The sequence below is a fragment of the Panicum virgatum genome, chromosome 1K (assembly GCF_016808335.1).
Source record: "Panicum virgatum strain AP13 chromosome 1K, P.virgatum_v5, whole genome shotgun sequence".
Classification (NCBI taxonomy): domain Eukaryota; kingdom Viridiplantae; phylum Streptophyta; class Magnoliopsida; order Poales; family Poaceae; genus Panicum; species Panicum virgatum.
In genome coordinates, this window is record NC_053136.1 from 5,927,569 (window position 1) to 5,950,670 (window position 23,102).

Here is a 23,102-nt window from a genome sequence, read left to right on the forward strand (position 1 = left end):
GTTGCCGGTTGCTTTGAACTCGAGACTCCCGAACCAGATCACGTACCCCGCTGGGAGCGGATCCGAGACGCCCATGGGGTATGGGTTAGATCTGCCCGCCATCCCTGGAGATCAAATCGGAACAAGAGAGAAAATGTCACGCAGCGATCCCCTACCTGGCGCGCCAACTGTAGGTGTCCTGACCCGGGGGTCCGGATCCCAACTAGTAAATGCTGTGTGTTTCCTCGTCCCAAATGTTGATGCAAGAGGCAACACAGTAACGCACAGGTTTATCCTGGTTCCGGCCACGGGGTCGTACGTCCAGCAAAGGGGTGTGCGAGGGCACTGTATTATCTTGCACCCAGAGTGCTTGTAGTAGGGGGTACAAGCGAGGCGAGAGAGGGAGGGAAGCTCCCAAGTCTCTGCTAGAAGAGGAGTCGGTTGAGGTGAGTGCTCAGTGGTGCTGAGAGGTGACGATGATCGCGAGTGTGGGTGACCATCCCTCTTAAAGGAAGCCCGCCTCCTCCTTTTATAGTCATAAGGAGGGGCGGTGTACATGAGTGGGGAACGTGGAAGTCATCGTCCTCCCCCGAATCGCGGGGGTGCAGTGGTCGAACACTGTAAGAAGTACACTGTGGGGCATGGCGTCGGGCGTGGCAGTCGTCCTGGATGTCGTCCGTGGTTTTGCGGAGATCGCGCCGGCGTCCTGCCAACCCCAGCAGGCGGCGTGGTCGTCGCTGTAGGATGTTCAGTCCTCCTGATGTGGCGTTCCGTGGGTCCTGCAGGTCAGGGTCCTGCGTGCTCCAGCGGTGGCGGGGCACGCGGCGGTCCCAGACCTCCCTGGATAAAGTGCCGGTGCGCGCACTAAGGAGGTCCGAGGGTTGCGTGGAGGTCTTGGACCCCTCGAGGGGGCAGGTCCAGGACCCCAGTTGCGTGTGCTGAGCGTCCCTTCTAGAGGGGCACGTGGCGTCGCCGGAGTTTGCGGAATAGTACAGGAGCAGTGCCGAGCACGTCTCGTCTCGCGTCGCAGGTCTCACAGTGCTGCCACAGCGTCCGGGATGGCGGAGCAGTGACCGGAGTTGGCGGATGGGACCCCAGTCACAGCCACTGTGGGGAATGACGGCTTGACGCCATCTGTCCTGGGCGCTGTGGAGGAGTGGTTGGCCTTCAATGCCTCCGTACGACGGGCGGTTGAGCGGCAGGACCGTTTGTCCCTTACGCCGAGGGGTGGTCTCGAGCGAAGCAGAGATGAGTTACCTGCTCGAGGGAGGTTCGCTGCCCTCGAGCGAGGCGGAGATGATTTGCCCGCTCGAGGGTAGGTTCGCTGCCCTCGAGCGAGGCGGAGATGATTTGCCCGCTCGAGGGTAGGTTCGCTGCCCTCGAGCGAGGCGGAGATGCGGGGCGCAGTTGAGGGTCCCGATGGGAGTCCTCAAGCGAGGCGGAGATTGTCCCGTGGGCTCGAGAGGGGTGCGAATGGGCCGTATGCTGGGCTTCTTTGAGTCATTTACTTTCTTCCAGATTGGAAGGAGGCCGTGGGCCTTCGTGGGCCCAGCTGCCTTAACATGTGTTTGCGTTTTTTAGAATGATCTTAGTACCCCGATTAGGGTGTCCCTAATCGTGGTACCCGACACACGGGAACACAGCAAATTAAACATTGTCGTTTCTCATTAATTTTTTTTAGATTTGGTGTCTCCTTTTGTTATGTGGCGGATGGCAGCTATGGACAAAAGAACAGCGACGGTAACTCCCGTACTATTTGTTGCAATGATGTTTTGCGATTATGGTATGGTGACATTAACTACAGCAATTATGTGTGGCAGAGTACATGTTTTGCCGCGGCAGCATATTTAGTGTGTAGTTAAGAACGAGATTGCCGACACAAATAATATAACTTTACGACCCATACAGACTGGTTTCTATATCATTAATTATATTTACACATAGTAGAAGTTTTTTTCCTTATGTGGCACTATAATAATAAGAGAAGGAAGAAACTGGATCTCATGAAAGATTTTGTTTCAACACTTTTCTGTCGCGCCAATCATTTTGGCCGGCCGGCCCGGCCGTGCGTGAATACGGACCTGAAGGGCCCGGCAGTGATTGCATGCTCGATCACAGTTCACAGCACGACTGCATGCACCTGCCTGCCTAGCTTCTTCATGTGTTTCCGGTGCGCGGCCGGCGGCTGAAGCATGCAGAAAAGCCTAGGCAACGCCCCAGCCCCACCCCCCTTGCATTGCCGGAGTCGCCATCACCTTTCTGATCTGATCAAGAAGATGGGTGTGTGGGTAACATGACAAAAGCCCATGCATTATGCCCCGGCCCGGCCGTCGTACGGCCTGCTGCTTCAAGATGTTACCATGTGGCCACGTCGGAACTCGCAGCACGACACTGTACGCCTGCTGGCGGAGTTTCACCAAAATGGCTCGAGAGAGAGCGTGTGCGTTTCACCAAAAGGGAGGAGAGAGAGAGAGAGAGAGAGAGAGAGAGAGAGAGATCTAGGTGTTACTCACTTGTTGGTGGTCTCTCTCCCTCTCTCAAACACATGGAGTAATGTCTCTTTCTCTCTCCACTGTCGTGGGATCAAGCCTTTTTAACCACCCGTAGGGACCCCTCACGGCTTCCACACGCGCATATAGGTGCTCGTCGTCGATCCGATCCCTTTCCTGTACGTGCTCCGACGATCCAGCCCTGCCTGCCCTGCACCCAAGCCATGATGAGCAGCAGCAGCAGCAGGATGATGATGATGAGCACCAACACGATGACCGGGCCAACCAACGACGTCGACTTCTCCTTCGGGGCCATGCAGGCGGCGGCGGCGCAGCCCTACGCCGGCTTCGACGCCGCCGGCGCCATGGCTGCCATGCCCAGCGTAGAGCGGCCGCCGCCGCTGCTCCAGCACCACCACCACAACAGCCACCTCTACGACAGTTTTGACCTCGCCGCCGCAGGCTTCCCGTTCCAGGAGCCGGGCCTCCTCCCGCCCGCGAGCCTGCCGCTGCCGCCGAGCATGGAGCTGGCGGCAATGCCGCCGTCACCGCTGCAGATGCCGCTCCCGGGCCTGCTCGCGGCGGCGGAGGTGTACCCCTTCGGCGGGGCGGCGGCGTTCCTGAAGCGGGAGGACGGCGGGCACCACCACCAGCTCGTGGACGCCGGCGGCGGCGGGACGATCGGGCTGAACCTCGGGCGGCGCACCTACTTCTCCCCCGCCGACGTGCTCGCCGTGGACCGGCTGCTGACGAGGTCCCGGCTCGGCGGCGGCGGCGTGGGCCTCGGCGTCGGCGTGCTGGGCCTCGGGCTCGGCGACGCGCACCACCACCACCACCAGCAGCAACCGCCGCGGTGCCAGGCCGAGGGCTGCAAGGCCGACCTCTCCGCCGCCAAGCACTACCACCGCCGCCACAAGGTCTGCGAGTACCACGCCAAGGCCGCCGCCGTCGCCGCCGCCGGCAAGCAGCAGCGCTTCTGCCAGCAGTGCAGCAGGTACGCCCGGATCCCATTCCCATGCCTGCATCGTATCCCCTGCGCGCGGCCCCGGTCGATCGATCACGACGATCAGGTATTCAGGTGGCCCCGTGACGTGAACACACGCGTGCCCCGTTTTGGCCAGCGCCCGTCACACACGGACACGGTGGTTGCCTGTGCCTGCCAACGTGTAGTGCCGCCGCGTCCGGCCACTGTTGACTGTCGAGACACGTGTACCTTTATTTTCTCCTTGTCCTCGCACCGTCGTTTTGACGACTCGTCACATAACGGATGGTAGGCAAGATCGTGCCCGTGCTACTTTTTTTTTTTTGAAATTACACATTATAATTCAGATACTCACAAAGGCGGGCACTCTTCATTGTTTTTCAGATAGAGTTGAAGTGCACATCGATATGTAAAAGTAAAGCAATGCACAGCTGGGCAAGCTCTGACCTGCCACATGCATTGCATGGCATGGCATGGCATGGGCGCCCCTGAGGCCGACGGTGTCTCTAGCGTGTCACACGTAGCAGACGTAGACACTGTAGAGTGGTCGTCTTCCTCTCCAAGTCTGGCTGGCTCTCCATCATGCACGCAGGGTGCAATCATGCATGCATGCGAGCATGCCACTGTTCCTCTCTCTTTCTACGGGGCCACGGGCTATAGTGGTAGTACGCGGCAGTTAATGCAAGCAAGCATGCATGCTTGGAGACAGGAAAGGTGGGGGGTAGGCAAGATCAGTGGGAAAGGCTGCAGCCTGTCGAGTCAGCACTCAGCAGGCTCGACTGGCTCCGGCGATCGTTTCAGAATTCAGGTGATGTGATGAGATCAGATCAGATGGGCCGGGCCGGGCCAGGTCTATCTTACATTTCCTTTCCACTTCATCACTAGCAGCTAAGCAGCTAGCTACCAAGTGCATTGACCACTGCACCACACTCATCATTGCAATGGGTCGTATGTATACACGTACTCGTATGCATACGCATGTACGTATGCACAGGTCATGTACACGCACGTGTATATATACCTGAAGTTCATACTAATTATACCTGAATTTAGTTTATCCTGATTTGTTTGTTTCATGGGCCAAGGTTTCATGTGCTCGCCGAGTTTGACGATGCCAAGAGGAGCTGCCGGAAGCGGCTCACCGAGCACAACCGCCGCCGCCGGAAGCCGGCCGGGGCACAGGGCAAGGACTACTCGCCGCCGCCAAAGAGAGCCGCGGACACTTGCATCATCTCCACCTCCTACAGCAGCGATCATCACAAGAGTACGAAGCAATGATTGCACAGATGGGCAACAATAATGTTATTGATTTAGTTAACGTACCAGTTTTCATTCATAAATATAATGATGGCATCGTAGTCGCAGAATCCACACTGTTCAGTTCAGACTAGTACAGTCGATGTGCAAGCACACTGCACACGTTATATCTACTGACAGGTGGTAACGGATTATAGTTCTAGTGCCCTCTTCACAATCTATTGACTCTTATATTGTCTTAGAAAAATCTATTGGCTGTTTTATATTTTTAGACTAAAATTGTATAAGATAAGAGTTTGATTCTTTTAGAACCCAGACGTTAGATTATACAGACTTATTAAGACCCTTTTACCACCGTCTGCTACCGATCTACTTCATCATGTATCTGACCTGATGGACATGCACTCATGCATGCATGCGTGCATGGCGCCAAAGTTTCGACGTACGTGTGGGATCACCTACTAGCTGCTGCACTAGACATGTATGTAGGCATGTAGCTAGATGCCAGCCAGCCTTGCAGCTAGCTACTTGTGAATTGTGATCAGATATATATACCCCATCAATGTGCTCCGATCACCTGTTCACCACTATACTTTCGCAAGCCTTTTTGGATGCTACGTACGTGCTGACGTGGCTACCGTCTATCATTGTGCGTACGACGACGAGCAGGTGCGAGCGCCACGGCGGCGGCCAAGTCGACGGCCATCTCGCCGAACGGCAGCGGCGTCAGCTGCCTCGACGCCATGGACAACGGCCACATCACGAGCAGCGCCGCGGCGGCGCCGACGGCCCTGTCTCTGGCGGCGCTGCCGCCGCTGCACGACGAGAAGGACGACGGCGACGACGGGGGCCTGGGCTCCATGCTGATGCGGCAGGTGCAAGGCCGCGGCGGCGGCGACGACGACGACCGTCGCCGCTTCATGACCTCGCTCGTGATGCAGCAGCAGGACCACCAGCACGACGGTGGCGGCGGCGGCGACCACGACGGCGCTGGCGGCGGCAACATCTTGCCGTGCCCGTCGGTGTCAGGTCACCAGAACGGCGGCTGCAACGGTTTCTTTGAGGTGGACTTCATCTAGTGCGATGCATGCATGTAGGCGTTCACGTACTACGTGAAAAGGAGGAGGAAAAGCCTATAGCATCACGCCATCACTGCATTATTATGAAAGATGCGTGAGCGTGACGTGAGAGAAAGGAACAACATAGGTTGGTGGCACCACAGCAGCGAGCCTTTTCTTTTTACTGCAGTGCTGGACTTTTAATTTACTAGATGGGAAATTTAGGTGCAGTGGTGTATTATTTTTTATTTTTTTCCTTTTGGTAAATGTACATTATGTGTATGTGTGTTAATCTACTAATTTGGGGTGTATGGTGCATGACTAGCTCTTTGATCTTACACTGAGTCTTCACAGTTGGAACCACTTGTTTGTATGCAAAATTTTAAAACCAAAGTCGATGAAGTTTAACTGCTCGAAATTCGAAACATGACAAAATATTTAACGAGTTAGGGTCAGATTTTGAAAAGATTAAAATGTATTGACCGTCTCTAAACTTGTCAAGAGGTATCATCTAGGTTGCAGAGCTCTCAAAATACATTTTTAGATCCTCAAACATGTTTTGATATGTCATCTAGGTCCCCAAACTCTCATTATGCATATTGAAATCCCTAAAATTATAATAGAGTGTCATCCGGATCCCTAAACTTTTAAAACATATATTTTTAGTTTCCAAACTTGTAATGATGAACATGATGAGTTTGCAGATATCTGACAATGTATTTTGAGAGTTTAAAAATTTAAATGACACTGCACTATGATAAATTTAGGGATATAAGATGCATTTTGAGAGTTTAGGGACCTGGGTGATACATCAGGACAAGCTTGAGGGACTGAAAATGTATTTTGAGAGTTCAAAAACTTAGATGATACCTCAGAACAAGTTTATGAACCGCCGATGTAATTTATACCCTTTTGGAAAAGACGTACCTGTGACAGCGTGCTGCCCGGCTTGATTTATTTGCTGAACGACTAGTGACAAAAGTAGAGTAAATTAAATCGATCCTCATCATGACACTGCAATCTTTTAATGATCAAGAAATTAAACGCTCTCGTTCCCATTACTGGTTCTGAACACTGGATCGGAGGATTGAAAAAGCTAGACGCGCGATCTTTCGCAGCGATTAGGGTTCATGTGCGCATTAAATTAATTAAAGCTGGGACCGTCTCACATTTACGGCGTCGCTGTAGCAGGAGACTTGTAATAAGAGGCCATGCATTATTATGGATCCAAATTAATAGGAAATTAAAGGGGAAAGTACGATCAAGGGGCCGGGGGACCAGGTATAGCCGGCCGGAACGGAATCGACCCATCTATGCTACGCTCGCATGGATTCATTGTTACAAGTTATAAGCCACGGGCCTGGAGAGAAGAGGGGCTAGCTACAGAACTATCTGTAGGACGAATTTAATTGAGTAAATTGCATTGGCGGTCCTTAAACTTGTAAAGTTCTGTCACTTATGTCCGTTAATTTTAAAAATATATTTCTGAGTCTACAAACTTGTTAAGTTGTTCACAATATCCACATGTGCACATAATGATAACATGGTATGCTGACTACATCTCAATCTCTCCAATCCAACCCTACTCGGGCAGGATGCACCTCGAGCGGCAGCCTTAAGCGGCCTCATCAAGTAGTGGGATCGACAATGCCGGCTAAGAGGAAGATCAGAGGAGAGGGAGATGGCATGGTGGAGAAGAAAGCTAATTAAGGGAAAATGCACAATTCTCATCATAAGTCACGCCACGTTGGCAGCATCGGCCCTCGGGACTCACAAATCACAATCAGCTCGCCATACATGTTAGCGTTAGACCAGTCTCAACATCAAACCTAGACAACTTTATCGGTCAAACTTAAATACCTCTTATTTGACCCGATTGGTGGCTACTTGAGTCAGGCACCCGGGACAAGTAGCCACTAACCGGGTCAAATAAGAGACATATTTGATCCTGATTGGTGGCTCAAACTGGGACCAAAGATGCTGCAATCCTACATGCCGGGCTAGCCGTTGTATTCGAGACTAAATCTTTCATTGATGCTGCACCCAACGGCGGCTGTGACAAATGAGCAGGACCAAATGCCTATTCTTTTATAGTGAATGGCTTGATCAATTCGGAGTTGCATGCGCGTGGGATGCGTGCCGTCCTCTCATTCAGGTCTCGATCAATACGGTCCAAAAGGATATTATTATGATTTAAAGCACACAGGTTCGTTGCGTAGACTTAACATATACCCTAGTAGATTTGACAAAAGCTGGCAATATTGATTTAAAACTCTGTTTGGTTCCTGCTATGCTAGAAATTGTATCAACTTTGACCGCTAATTAGAGATATTAAGTCAGTTTTCAAAACCAACTTCAGAACTCCTACGCTAGGAACCCTGAAGAATATAAGGAGACTTTTGACCACGTGATTAGAGGATGGTTACTGTAGCATTACTGTAGCCAATCATTAATTAATTATCGTCATTAGATTCGTCGCGAAAAGTTACACTCATCTTTAAAAAGGTTTTGTAAATAATTTTCATTTAGTACTCCATGTGAGATTTTCTTCTCAGTAATCGTGTGCTAGAATGATGGAATGGGAATCAAAGAAGGCCCTGCATGCATGGATGCTGTGCAGTAGACTCGTAGGCCGTGCAAGAGCCGAGCCGACCATATGCAGAAGCTGCATATGCGTAATAAGCTAGACTGCTAGATCAGAGCTAGCTACCTAGCTGCAGCGAGGTGACTGTAAGGAACATAGTATCATTTATACCATTTCAAGTGATTTTGGTGATCGAATGACAACACAACACTTGGACTAATATGATTGTTAAGACGACTATTCTCAGGCTTTTAGATTCAAGTGATGACAAAGAGAAAGAAAAGATAGGCGTAGCAAGGCCCGAAGGGCCACCCCTACGGGGGTTCCGCTACCCAGTTAGCGGACGGGGGTCGAGGGGGAGCCGCCCCTCGCGGGTCTCAGGGCAGCGCCCTGAAAGCTCTTCAGTCAGTAGCACCGGAAGAACCGACGCATGAGCATCGGTGCATCCGATGGTTGTCGGAAGAACCGACGCCATGGTATTTTGGTGCAGAAGGGAATCGAAGCCAAGTCAGCTTATAGGCACCGGATGAACCGATGGTTCAAAAAGGGGCATCGGTGCATTGGGTGTACTGTGTTCCAGAGACGATGCCAAGTGCCCAGGAGAAGTTTCTTCAGCACCGGTTCAACCGACGGTGCATCGGAGTATTGCGTCGGTGCAATGACGTCAGCGCCCGGGAAAAGATTCTTAAGCACCGGATGAACCGGTGATGCATCGGTACAAAGCATCGGTTCAACCGGTGATCACTGCGTCAGCTGTCAGGAGTTCAACGGCTACTTCGGGTTATGAGTGACCGGAAGAACCGACGCTACCTCAGCCAGAGGCATCGGTTCTTCCGGTGATACGCAGATTTTCAGCTGACCGTTGGAGCAACGGCTACAAGACTTGGTGGCCTATATATACGCCTCACCCCGGCCATTTGAAGATTGCTGGAGTTGCTGGACATCCCACACACACCCAAGAACATCTCCAAGCCATACAAAAGCATCAAGATCATATCCTTAGCCCTTAGCACACTTTGAGAGTGTTGTGTAAAGGTTAGCTCTTAGTGAGTGTGATTGCAAGGCCTTGAGCCTTTGTGCTGTGGTTCTCTAGTGAACCAAAATAAGAGCTTGGTGCGCCGGCACCTTGGAGCGTGAAGCTCGCCGGCAACGTCATCGACCCTCCGACTTGGTGTGGAGCAGGCGACGACATCTTTGTGCGGGGGACGTGGAGACCCCCATCCTTTGTGGAGAAGCTCCTTAGTGGAACCCGGGGCCAAGGTGACCGTGATTGTGTTCACGGAAGAGACTTGGTGGCCGAGTAGCAATACTCTTAGTGAGTGCTACAACAACGTGGATGTAGGTGTGCCTTTGTGGCTAACCGAACCACGGGATAAACACCCGCATCAAGAGTTTGCTATCTCCTATCCCGCTCTTTAAGCCTTCCGCATTTATTCTTGCAACCTTTGTGCCTTTACTTTCATAGAGTAGTTTCTTGTTAGGAAAGGCTATAGGGTGCATAACTCTTTTGGGATAGAGGTTTCACACTAGAACAACCTAGTTGCACATCTAGATAGCTTGTTTTAGTTTAAGTTTTGTGCAAACTAGTTGGAGCCATAGGTCTAAGTTTTTATTAGTGCCTAATTCACCCCCTCCCCCTCTTAGGCTAGAGCACCCGATTCCTTACAGTGACACGGTACGGTGGGGTACAATATTTTAGCAGAATACATGTGTGGATCTACTCCGTTAGTTCTGAAGCGGGAAAGATGCTACACATGACATGGCTAGCCCGAGAAAACGGTTCGGAATCTGGGATGCAAACGGGTCTGTCCGTGAGCCCTATCTCTTCGAGTTAATTTGGATCTACTAGTAGTTCGTATTTACATGGATGACTAGAAAGATGCCGCGCCGTTGGCACCCCGAGAGGCCTGTTATGGACATATCAATGTTTATAAAGTTTTGTTGCGAATTCTATCAAATTTGATTTGGGTTGTTAAATGTATGTGTCATGTGTGTGAGGTGTGGAGCGTTAAGACATGTCTATAGATCGTCCATGCGTCCGTAGTGAGAAAGCATGTATGTGGCCAGTCATCATAGGTGTCGATGTTGTGGTATATGCAGTGAGAAAGTCTCGGAGGTTTTCTGTGAAATTGATGTTCGTGGAGTGCAGATTGATTTCGCCAAAGTTCAAGGGGTTTTATGTGAAAGCGGCATAGGTAGATTGCCGGTTGATTTTACCTAAATCCAGAGGTTTTCATAAAAATGTCGTCAATAGAGTGCGTGTTGATTTCATCAAAGTTTAGGGAGTCTTTTGTAACATTGATACTCACAAAGTTTGGGGGTTCTTTTGCAAAATTGTTGTCCATGGACTGCGGATTGATTTCACCAAAGTTTGTGGAGGTTTTGTAAAATTTACGTCCCAACAGTTCGTGGCCATCGGATTGGTTGATCCGACAACTCAGGTGATTTGGGATTATGTGGCCACCCTCCAGTATAAGCGAATGCACCAGAATTAGTAGGAAAGATGGATCTATCTGAACGTGTTGATTAGTCTGCGCGGTCGGCCTTGGTTTGAAAATAAAACAATTTGTGTTATATATATTAGGGTATCTTGAGTGTATAACAACCTCCATTGTTTCTACTTATTGGTATCCTAAAATCCGTGCCATGCATCAACCTTTTTAAAAATTTGATTGCTATAGGTATGAATCTATGTATATATGTTGCATAAAAACTACATAATTAGATTCACCATTAGAATTTAGAAACACTTCCTATTTACAACTTTGTTTCTATATCTTATTTTGAAGGAAATATATCAAATGCAAACTAATATTTCCGTACAAATCATGCAAACTTTAATCTGGACCATCGGATTAACATCCAAGAGGGAGCGTAGGGGGAGTGGGAGGGAGGATTTGCAAAAGTGTGATTACACAATCCAAGGGCGGGTGGTTAATTGTAAAATTATCCAATCTCCCCATGCCTCTTGATGTTGATTCGGTGGCTCAGATTGAAGTTTGTATGATTTGTATGGAGAAATTGGTTTGCACCTAATATGTTTTCTATTTTTAAAGTGATAAAAAGTAACGATGAGTCGCATCTCGAAGTAAAAAACATGTGGCAAAAAAGAGTAGAGGTAGCCTTGGCATGTGTATGTGTGGGATATGCTAGGCTAGATTACTCTTGGTGATCTATCTACGTGTAGATGTCTGATTGTCGGTTTCTTCGAGGTGAGGATGGTGGCTGCAGGTCGCAGAAGCATACTCTCTCCGGGTCAAAAAAAATCACTCTAGGGTTGAAAATTTGTCCCAAAAAATAAGTTGCTTTACTCTATTTATAGAAAGTGCATGTGCATATAAGAAAATCAATTACTGCTAAATATAAATAATAAATATGACAAACATGATTATTTTACTTTCTTATTAATTTATCCTAAAATTTTCAGTATGACTTGTATTTTAGGACCCGGGAGCAGAAACTAACTTTCCGGTCTGGATGTTGCGACGGAGGCCGGAGATCTAGCAGAACGGGGTGGAGCCCGTCAAGCTCCTCCTCGACGGCGGCAGCGTCATCAGCCCTAGAGCCGTCATGGAGAAGGCCATCGCCGGGCCGGAGGGCGACAAGCTCGCAGTCTTGGATTGAAGCCGAATAAGCACATCAAGGGACGCTGCGCGTAGCGCATCAAGAGCTGAGCGAGAAACTTCTGAATCCAACATTTCCCATATTTTTTTTTCCAACTTTTGTTGGCTTGATCCATAACTCAACGGTCCAGTCCTCTTGCTGAAAACAGCACACCTCACTTCGCCTTCGCCAAGCTCTGGGATCTCAGTGTCTCAAATGAGGTGGACCACCTCGATTGTTTGGCTGGTCGTACCATCACTGATTTGGTAATAAGATGGCCAGCTTACTTGGCATCGTAGCTTGTATTAAAAGTTAAATTGGCAAAAACATTGTCAACCAACTTTTTTGAAACAGCGTTGTCCAATCTGAAGCACCTTGATTTCGGCATCGCCACAATTTTGGCTTGCCGCTCATACAGGCCGTCTTGGCTCAATACAGACATGATCATAACTTGCCATACAACAGCTATCTGAACCGAACTACGGCCATAACTTTGTGTGCTGGCAGGCAGGGCAGAATTCGATCATATCGAACTTCCAGTCGATACAGCACTTGCTGGGAGCAGAACAACAACCAAATCAGAAACTACTGTACCCAGGAGGAACTATACACAGCATACATGACAACAATTAAAGTTCACGAACTTCCTTTCTTCTGATTAATTTCCTCTTTTTTTTGTAACGAAGCATCTATGTATGGCACGATATGGGAGTTAGATCTAGATGTTTGCCAAGAGAACATGACGGTATTCACAAGGGAGAAGCATCCACGGGTTAATGCTATTCAAACACCAAGTCAGTCTCACTTCGGAGAAGCTTCATATCTTCACCTCCCTAACGTCATTTTGTCCGAATGGGGTTCCGCAGCCAGGGCATTTCCGGTGGCGAATCTCAAGGTTCCTCTGAATGCATGGTGAGCAGAATAGGTGGAAACATTTGATAATCACGACCTATTAACAAATAAGCAGAGAAATAAGACCTCGTCAGCTTAGGCAGCTAATAATCTGGTTATTCAACATCCGAGAGCTTAACAACATAACAGGATCTTCGTGGAGGTAAGAATGGTGTAAATCTCTGCCATCTTGATTAAGGAACAGGTTTAGGTCATTCAAAGAAACAAAAAACTGCACAATACATTATATGTTACCTCTTTAGGCCGGTCAAAGCAGACACCACACTTGAGAATAGCCTTGCATTCTTTTATTTCATCCTGGAGCTTCTGGATAGTAGTCTCTTCAGTCTCCGACGTCAGTTCCATAACTTCATTTTTCACCTCTTCATATTGTTCCTCAAGACGCCGCCTCTCGCTCCTGGAAAAAGTAAAGGTAGCATGAAAGTGGTTAGATGCCAGCAGCATAGCACGATCAATTCGTAAAATAAACTTAACAGCGGCCAAACCTCTCATGCTCTAGCAAATTCCTCAGCTTAGATATCTTTTCCTGAGTCTGGTCATATTCTTTCTCAGAGGATCCAACAGAGGACCGAAGCCACTTGAGTTCCTTCTCAGTGTTGGATACCTCCAGCGCAGTCCTTTCCAGGCTAATTGCAAGATGCCTGTTTTCAGCTGAAGTTTTTATCGCTTGTGCTACACAAATCTTCATCTGTAAAATCATTCAGTAAACCACTTTCAAATCTGTTGACCTCCTATTGTAAACACTAAGATCAATTTACATTTTTGAGTTGATGTCGCTATCACAAATTTTTCTAGGAATGTGTTGCCACAATTAATTTCAGTGACTGCAAGTTACCAACAAATGATACTATACAAAAGAAGTATTATTACAAAAAAAGTAGGAAACTACCTGCTCTTCACCACGAGTCATTTTCAGTTTGGATGATTCCAGTGAAGTATTAACTTGCTGGAGTTGCTTCTCTAATATAAGTTTGTCAGAGAGAAGGGAGCTAGAAGCTTGTTTCATCTTCACACTATCCGATACCAGCTGTTAGATGAGAATTCAGTTACTGATAGCAGCCAATAAGAAAAGCAAAGCTAGCTTTTGCCAATGCAAAACTGCAAACAGAGTTTTGTAAGCTTGGTTGATGTGCTTAAACCTCCAGCAATGACTAGCTAATACAGACAGTGAGGTAGTTAAACAGCCTTCAGTGAAGCTCTTTGCCTCTATGTCACTAAAACATTCTGCAAAATACATCATAAAACCCACAAAACCAGTAGATGATGTTTCTAGGTCCTTTTTCCTTGCTTGCCAGCAGTTCACGCTTCATTGCAGATCAAAATATGGTAGATTGTTTAGATACCTATTCTGCTATGCTAAGGTAGAAATACTAAGACTGCCTAAGCTTACAAAGCAGGCAGTGTTATGTGAACGTTAGCATCAAATACTCTTCGCATCCGTATGCCATGGGTTTGCAGTTTTGACATAAAAGGGATTAAAACACGAACTAATAAATACCTTTATGTTAAAGTCCTCTCTATCCGCGAGCTGTTCAAGAAGATGCTGATTTTGTGTTTGCATGTCTTCATAAGCTTGACCGATTGTCTGGATGCAAATATCATAGGCTTTCATAGATACCCACAAAAAAAGGTACTGATAAGGGGGGAAAAGGTAAATTTACCTCAATATCAGAAATATAGGCATCTCCTTCAGCCTCTTTAATTCTTATTGCCTCCTTGAGTTCCACAACATCTCTGAAAAACATATCATATAAGTGACAGTATGGCTTATAGATATAGGTTCACACATATAATATATAATACTTGCCACTATACATCACAGAGACACAGAAGAACCCATCAAATAATGATAGTTCATATAACTATAGAACACTAAACTGGGTACAAGATACAACTTCAGAAAAAGCATTAATGTTTTTAGATAGGTTTCATTAAAAGAATCAACTATCCATTGTTCTAGCTTGTAGACATAACATTGTTCCCTGGAGCAGAAAACCAACCTTTCTGATGCGTCTACTTTGGCCCTTAACTCTTCCAGTTCTGCTTCAGCAAAGGAAAGCCTTTGCTGGCATGCAGATTCAGCTTCAGTTGCTGCTTTTACTCGAAGCTCAAGACTATGCTCCTCCAGACTGCTCTTCAAATACTCAGCCTGATTGCGAGCTCGGTTTTCTGATTCTTCAATATCAGCAATCGTCCTAGATGCACAGTATATATAGAATAATGTTATAGTGAATGAAATATACAGTATATATAGAAGATATACATCCTATTGAAAATTGACAAAATAACCAGAAATCCCATCAAATAACCAGAAAAATTGAATATAATTAAGAGGACATTTGACCAATGCAATTGTAAACCATTTTAAAAATGGCATATCTTTTAAACATCCAAAATCGATATTAAAAATAATGAACAAGATTACCTTGACTCAGAACATTCTTTTGCGTACATATCTGCAATAAATTGCAGCTCCTGCTTTTCCTTCTCCAACTCCTCAACCTATTGAAAATTGAAATTCCGTCGACAAAGTAAGAATGAAAACCCTGTCACCTCTTTTAGTACCAACTTCATTTCACCACGATTGGTGCTCAAAATTTGCATCCATGAATGCTAATTACTCTTTAGTTTCTAAATAGAAAAAATATATCTGTTAGAATAATCCATGTTAGTGTAGGTCAAATCTTGTCTTATGGTGCATGATAGGATCACGGATCCTACCGGGAACTTGGCGCAGTGAGTAGGGATGAGAGGGAGGTGGACGAGCACGAGGACGGCGCTGTGGCGCCGTGGTCGCACGAGAGGAGGAGAGGAAGGGACGGCGGCTGAGAGAATCCCGGCTCCCTGAGGGAAGCCGGCAACAATTAGGGTTGCAACTTGCTTAACTTCCAATAATCAATGTTTACAAGTTTATATCATCCACAGATGGGAAATAAGGATAACTTGGGCCTAAAGCCCTCTAAGGCCCAACTTGGCCTAGCCACTGGGCCGCCGCCTCCTTTCATAGGAGACGCCGGTCATAACAGTGCAAGTTAAGTCCTTGCCTTAAAGTGCAAGACAAGTCTTTGACTTTGCAGTGCCACAAAAGTGTGTGTATTCGAGCTTCTCTAGTGTCAGAGTAGGTGATCCTGGGAGCTAGTGAGGCTATCAATATCATTCATGGTCAAGCCATTCAACAGTAAATAGATGATCCGGCCGTCATTTGCTAAATATAATGCTGGTATCTCTACGATACATTGCAAAATACACAGCTTGTGCATGATTTTATATTGGATACAAAATAAAGACAATAGTGCCATATGGCCCATTGGAAAAGAACATTGTTTACAAGCTAACTTTAGCTATCACTTTGCTAACCAATCAAGCTCTTAACCATCATAGTGTTGCACGTCCTTGCTAGTTACTATGACAAAACTTGATATATTTGATATAGATATTTTGATATAAGTATCACAACTAGCGGTGAGACTAAAGAAATACACTGACTTTCCCTGGGGATGTGAAATATATGTATCAATTTCTCAGGCTCTTAGTGTTGGAATATAAGTGAATTACCCACATCTCCCCATCAGCTTAAGCTTTTGGGTTGAACTGGTCGGTGCATGCAACTCAATATGATATCAAAGCTAGAGGTCTCGAGTTTGAATCCTGGTTAGCGCAATTAAATAAAATAATTGATGCTCACTCCTATTCCACGTCTGAGGCCTGAGGGAGCCTCCACGTGGGGGGAGTGTTGGAATATAAGTGAATTGCCACCTCTCCCCATCAGCTTAAGCTTTTGGGTTGAACTGGTCGGTGCATGCAACTCAATACTTAGCACCAGTGTTCTAAAAAACGTTTTTAAACGTCGTTTAATCTTGATTAAATGCTGAACGGTGGCTAAGCGTTGCGTTTAATCACAGTGTCGTTTAATCACAACACACGTTTAATCATGTTCAATCTATGTTTAATCACAAAAAACTCTAACCATAGGCAAGCGTTCGCCTAGCGTCTAGTGTTTTTTAGAACCTTGCTTAGCACCACCTTAAAGGAAACAGAGATGTTTTCAGGATAAACATACCAATGCTTTGAGGGACTTGATCTCAGTTAGTTGTAAGTTGTACTTATCAGATACCTCCTTATGTTCCTCAATCTGAAATCCAACAAATTTTCAGCACATGTACTAGATATTTTGCTAGCTCTTTAAAATGTCTGCAGAAGAGCACAAAATGTAGAACTCTAATTCAACATATAAACAATACTTAAACATTTTTTAAGTTTAAGTAACACTAACATATAAGAATTTTAGATGTGCAACTGTGCAAGATGGCATCGAAGTATGCATATATCTATCGCACAGTGGTCCCACATATAACTCTGCTTTGACATGAGCAGTATGATAATCAGAATTCAGTAAGCCAATAATGAACTAATGATTTCAAGTAATCGAAAAATCCAATATTCCAGACCCATTATTTACACGCGGTGCTTTATGCTCACAAGATATCTTATGCCTAGAGTTAATACTCAAACATAGTCATCACGGTCTAATAAGGCATATTGACAGGTAGATGAACGAGGAAAACATATGTCCAGAGAAACCAGTTGAAATTCAAAATCATGAACTGAAGGACCAGATGAAGACCATGGAACCACCATCACGTGCTTTCAGGTGGGACAGGGGTGTGAGCTGGCACCACCACCCAGGATCAGCCCCAAGAGTGGCAGGGTGGAGAACCACCCATTACTCTAAATTTTGGGGAGAAAAGGAACCGAGTGGAAGAAATACACATGAATATTTAGTGCATGGGAAGTAAATTTCCACAGGGTAAGCTTTAAAACAACATTCACAGGCATGATTAAGGGTACAAAACAACTGTAGGCAGAATAAAGAAAATACAAATGCAAGAGGAACGCTTGACAAGATCGAATATAGACCTTCTTAGCTACAAGTGATATTAATGATTCTGCTTGCTCACGTAATGCAAGTGCTTCAGAAGCCGCATCCTTTGATCTACTCAACTGATTCTCCATCATTCCCAGCTCATTGGACAGTGCTGCAGCCATAACATGAATCTCATTCTTGAAGTCTTTCTTGCCTGACAGGAGAAATGAGAACAAATTATATTACATTCTGCAAGAAGAGATGAGCTACTGATTCCCTATTAAATATAAGCAATGTTCGAGGTCCCCTCTACCTGAATCTTGCAAAGTTTCCTCAACCTTGGTCTCCAGATCATTCTTTTCAGATATGAATATCTGAATTTGATTTTCCAGTTCTTTAATTTTTGTCTCATAAGTGGCAATAGTTTGTGTAATACTGTCGAATGATTCTGCTTTTGCACAAATTTCTTTCTCCTTTTGCATGAGCTGGTCCTTGTCATTCTACATTCACGCAAAGAAGGAAAGCTGGATTCCAAAACACTATTGCAACTCAGTACAACAGAGGACAGACATCATACCTGTAAAACTTCTACTAACCCCCTACAGCGCTCTATCTCAGCATGCAGATTCTGTAACTGATCGTTAAGAATTATGTATGGTTTTGATACTAAAATATAATTTTCATCTTTCAATTGCCCCTGCATACATAGAGCAGTGAAATAAGGAACACAATGATCCAACTTAGAATATATGTTAATCATCCGCTACAAATCAAGGTACCAACCTCGAGATCTCCAAGTTCCTTGGATAGTATTAGGTTATCCTCTTGCGTTTGATGGAGTTCTAATAGACGGTTTCCTGCGAGGGTCTGCCCTCAGTTGGGAAAACCCGTAAATTAGCAGTAAAACATCAAACGTAAATTAAAAGATGGAAGGAAAGATAATACTTCTAAACAACATCCATCTGAAGAAAATTGCAGATTTGTTTGACTAAAGTTGACAAGTACCTTAGCTGCATCAACAGCATCTTTGAGGTCTTGCCAGCTCATACTTTTGTCTGAAGATTTATCAGTAGAAATGCCACCATTCACAGCATTTGCGTCGGATGCATCCATGACAGAACCATGCCTCTGCAATTGGAGCACAACCAACTTCCGTCGACTTAACTCAAGCTCTGCCATGCTTTCCTCTAGCTCACCTGCAATCCAATGAGTGCATATGCATTACGGGTTGGTTTCATTTATAGATCAGGTTAGCCAAAACTATGTTGACCAGAATCAGTAATTTAGCATGTGTTTAATTTTTGCTACTTCATGCGCAACAGAGATTTGGTATGCATTTATTTTCCGTTCATTCATGCACAACCAAATATTAGTAAAAATTGAACACACTGCTAAATAAATATGTAAAGCATCATATAAAGGTGCATTGCGAAACCAGGATTTATATCATATAACATGGAAAATTTTAATCATACGGCAAAAAAAAATAAATTGGCATGTTCCTATTTGCAGCCCGCATTCACATGTTCCTTTTTTTGTTTTTGTTTTTTGGGGTGGGGGTTGGGGGTTAAGAAACATTCCGAGCTTTAATTCCAAATTACTTTTGATGTGTTGAGTTTTGATATTTGAAAATGATACGAGTGTATTTGTATCGGGAAATAGTTTCATGATAGTACACTTTTGCTATGTATTACAAATATATAATAAAAATAGTCCAAAATGTCACTTATACATTGGAGGGAATGATATATTTACATAAGATGGAAAAAGCAAGAACTGTAAATAAATTGTCTTGAATGCAGATGTAGCAAACTTTCACCCAAATGGGAATGGGTGAGGGAGGGATATTTTTAACACCTGAAATGCGCTTAATTTCCTGTAGCTCCCTTGAATGGTTGCTCTTGGAAGCCTCAATCTCATCCAGATACCTTTTGTGCTTCTCATTAATAATAGAAATAGCCTGATTGGCATTCTCAACAACCTCTTTCAAATGATCGTTATGGTTTTGAAGGGCAACAATAACATCTACATAAAATAAGTATGGTTTAATCAAATGTGTAATGAGTATAGAATTTAGATGCAGAGTAATGAAAAGAGAAAAGGTACAAGATTTCCTTTTTTCTACCTTCATTTGACTTTTCTCCATTAAAAGCCAAAGCTAAAGATTCACTTCTAGCCTGATGTGAACAAATTGCCTCTTGCAGGGACTTCATCAGAGTAATAGTTACCGAATGGCGAAAAGCAAGAGCTTCTTCAACAAATTCCAACAAGTTATTTTCATTGTTATTTTTGAAATTGCTGGACTTCAAGAGCCTCAAGAGAAATATCTCCTCCGAAGGACATGACTCAAAAGAATCTAAGAAACAATGAGCACACGATCGGGTTAAAAAAACATCACTACTGAAACAAATGGACCTTACAAAGCGAATTTGACACAACCTTCTGATAACTCTTCATGGTCAAGCGCTTGCAAATTGCCCAAATCTCCACCAGCCCGTACCCCAAGCAGGACCAAATCATCAATCAGCTATAATATACATAGATGTAATGAGATGTTGGACTGGAAAAGATGCATACACAAATTATCAGACACAAAGGAAAGAACCTGATTCCACATTTTATTCAGCGAAATCAAAGTCTTGTCATAAGAACATTGCTCATCTCTCAGCTCCTTGAACTTGCACTCCAAGGCATGCATTTCAGACTTCTGTGCCTCCAATTGTTGAAACAACTTTTGGTTTTCATATTGAAGAGCTGCGGAATCCATCTATAAAAACAAAACAATAATAATGAAAATAAAAAAAATCATCCTACAACAGCAAAAAGGGAAACTTCAAAAGGGCAACAAAGGAACATACAAAACCCAGCAACAAACTTTCAAAATTGCTTAAGTAATCTGATGAGAGCAGGCACTCAGTTATTATGGTCAGCTTGCAATTTTTTCCAAGCAAATTATATCTGAAATTTAAATTATTATTGAAAAATTGATATAGCACATTTCCAAGGTCTCTTTGGTTTGTGATGCTGGTGAACCAAACAAAAAATTTTGGTAACACCAAAACCTGAGCGAGAAAATGATGTTTGGGTTGTGGCTGTACCAATTCACGAGCAATGCAAAACATATCTACCGTCCTCTTTTTTAAGTTATTCACTGGAGCAATTATATAAGTCAGTCGGGGCAGGAAAACAGTGTTTGGATTGCAACCATGATGGAGTTTGCCAAACCTGTGAGTATGACACGTGCCGGAAAAAAAATTGAGCACGAAAACACAGACAGCATAGGCCTTAAATTAATTGATTTTATTGTAAGTAATACAACTGTTCAAATACAAACAGATTGCATCATTACACATCGGATGCATGGAGTGTGCTTTAGAAGATATGTTCCAAAGAAGTTTGATAATAAGAAAAATGATGTGCTTAAACAGCCAACCACGAGGTGCCATCTAGCTTTGCATGCAACCAAGCCAAGTGAGCAAGCCCACACTGCGTGTACTGAAGTTTTGAGTTGCCCATTTTTGTTTGGGCATTGCCAGACTTTTGTTCTAAACCAGACTGTAGACCTATTTCAGGGACATTGCAAAATTTTGGTTGGCTCGGGTTGGCTGAGAACCCAGTAGCCCCATATAAAGCAACTCAAATTCAACAGAAGGTTTTGATCTCAGATCTTTCACATTCCAATCACAAACTCCTCTGTCGTATATACTAATATACCAAGGCAGCTAAATATCTACAAGAGAAAGGCTCCACGCGACCATCTAGCGCCGGAATTCAGCACAACAGCAATATTTGAGGCACTTCACTGGTCAATGGTCATTATATAAGTATTGATGTCAATGATTATTGTTAGTGGCATTTGATCCACTTCGAGTCTCCTGGATGTCAAAAGGTGAAGGAAAGGAAGGATTCCAATAGGAATTCAAGCCCATTCCCCCAGTCCGAAGGGATACAGAAGGGGAAAAAATCCTAATAGAACCCTATTGAATTCTTGTGAGAACCCTACATTCTAACAACCCCTCAAGCTGTTGATCATAAAAGGTAAGGAAATAAAAAGGAAGGAGGGAGGCAAATTTATGCCTGTAGCATCCTGCAACCAAGTCTGGAACTTCTAATTTCACTAATAGATAATAGCAATTTAAAGACAAGATAAGAACTTTCCATCAAGTCCATTTTTCTCATTAATGTTCATTGATTGCAGTCTACTGGTATCCAGAAGTGAGAAGTGAGGAGTGCATTGTTGAGTAAAATGGAAGTTTAGGGTTAATTTGGAATACAGTACCGTTAGCTTTTATTTAGTCTAACATAAGAGGTGCTTTTGAAAAAGAAACATATGAGATTTGATCCTAGTGTTTTTCTTTCTTTTTTAAAAAACAAAAGGAAAAATGCTCTAATATAGCCGGAAGTAGTTGGAACTAGCTTTCCCTGTAAGCATGTCAGCCATGGTAAGGAAACAATCTAATAATAAATGAAACATCCTTACTTATCACACACAGTCGTGCGTGAAGCTGCATTAATTTAGAACGACTAACATTTTCACCTTACCCAATTTCTGTTATCGTCAATAGCTAAAGACTAGAAGATGTTACAGAATCTCCAACCATGGGTCATATTAGTATATTACCACCCAGCTTCCACATCAAACTGAAACTACATGGGGGAGGATGAATCAAATTTATTACTGACAGCATCCAGTTCGGATTCGTTAAAGAAGGCCATGAATATAATATATTCAACCCATTGAAACACCAGATAAAAGAAAATCAGCGTGTGACCATGACGCACAGAAGGACCAAGCTGCTTCCAAGGATCAATTTCTGTCATGATTGATCGACAAACAGGCTAACCAATCAGTTGGACGAATGCAAAATAGTTGCAACAGAAGGTTGCACCTTGCAGGTGCGCAAGTCCTCATTGCGAGGTTTACAGCGTGCCGGCGTGGGGAGGTGGGGTTCGATTGAACCTCACGAATTTTTCTTTTCTTTTTTGGATGGGTGGTTTAGCATTCCCATCATGCAGCAGTGGAATCCTCTGCCACCATAAGCAGGGGGCGGACCCCAGCATAGGACATGGGTGTACACCAGATAATTTTGCAAACGAAATCGAAGTTAGTAGGTAATATATTGTAACTGGATTCAGATCCGAGTACAGATTGTTTAGTTAGGGTTTGGGGCGCTCCGTCTCGTACAGCAGAAGGAAAGAGAAGGGGCGGGCATACCAGGTGGATGCTCGTCGCCGGCAAAGGGCTGGGCGAAGACGTGAGAAGTGGCGCCGCCGCTCGCCTGGTCGTCGCCCCCAGGGAAGGAAGAGCGAGGGAGGAGAGAGTCCGAGAGAAGGGAAAGGGTTTAAGAAAGAGAGGGGGGAGATGACCCTGAGC

At 45.0% G+C, this 23,102-nt stretch overlaps 2 protein-coding genes across 2 annotated transcripts; one reads left to right on the top strand and one right to left on the bottom strand.

Moving 5' to 3' along the window:
• Window positions 1-2,472: 2,472 nt before the first annotated feature.
• Window positions 2,473-6,089, top strand: LOC120670228 (squamosa promoter-binding-like protein 5). The gene is made up of 3 exons (XM_039950315.1): window positions 2,473-3,462; window positions 4,536-4,714; window positions 5,377-6,089. The coding sequence occupies exons 1-3, from the start codon at window positions 2,693-2,695 to the stop codon at window positions 5,784-5,786; spliced, it is 1,359 nt and encodes a 452-aa protein (XP_039806249.1). The 5' UTR covers window positions 2,473-2,692; the 3' UTR covers window positions 5,787-6,089.
• Window positions 6,090-12,293: 6,204 nt separating this feature from the next.
• On the bottom strand, window positions 12,294-23,091 carry LOC120670283 (E3 ubiquitin-protein ligase BRE1-like 2). The gene is made up of 19 exons (XM_039950402.1): window positions 22,944-23,091; window positions 20,334-20,495; window positions 20,168-20,255; window positions 19,854-20,084; window positions 19,586-19,753; window positions 18,734-18,924; window positions 18,512-18,595; window positions 18,306-18,425; window positions 18,042-18,228; window positions 17,782-17,942; window positions 16,925-16,996; window positions 15,290-15,366; window positions 14,865-15,059; window positions 14,526-14,598; window positions 14,363-14,449; window positions 13,754-13,891; window positions 13,350-13,552; window positions 13,099-13,261; window positions 12,294-12,901 (listed from the first exon to the last, which is right to left on the bottom strand). The coding sequence occupies exons 2-19, from the start codon at window positions 20,493-20,495 to the stop codon at window positions 12,770-12,772; spliced, it is 2,532 nt and encodes an 843-aa protein (XP_039806336.1). The 5' UTR covers window positions 22,944-23,091; the 3' UTR covers window positions 12,294-12,769.
• Window positions 23,092-23,102: the final 11 nt, after the last annotated feature.

What these genes read in the sequence shown, in the direction of transcription:
- LOC120670228 (XM_039950315.1), top strand. Translation starts at nt 2,693, where the DNA reads ATGATGAGCAGCAGCAGCAGCAGGATGATGATGATGAGCACCAACACG. An exon ending in TTCTGCCAGCAGTGCAGCAG is followed by an intron (nt 3,463 to 4,535) that starts GTACGCCCGGAT and finishes TCATGGGCCAAG; the next exon opens with GTTTCATGTGCTCGCCGAGT. An exon ending in CAGCAGCGATCATCACAAGA is followed by an intron (nt 4,715 to 5,376) that starts GTACGAAGCAAT and finishes GACGACGAGCAG; the next exon opens with GTGCGAGCGCCACGGCGGCG.
- LOC120670283 (XM_039950402.1), bottom strand. Translation starts at nt 20,495, where the DNA reads ATGGATTCCGCAGCTCTTCAATATGAAAACCAAAAGTTGTTTCAACAA. An exon ending in TCAAGTCCCTCAAAGCATTG is followed by an intron (nt 15,367 to 16,924) that starts GTATGTTTATCC and finishes AATTTTCAATAG; the next exon opens with GTTGAGGAGTTGGAGAAGGA. An exon ending in AATTTGCTAGAGCATGAGAG is followed by an intron (nt 13,262 to 13,349) that starts GTTTGGCCGCTG and finishes TACTTTTTCCAG; the next exon opens with GAGCGAGAGGCGGCGTCTTG.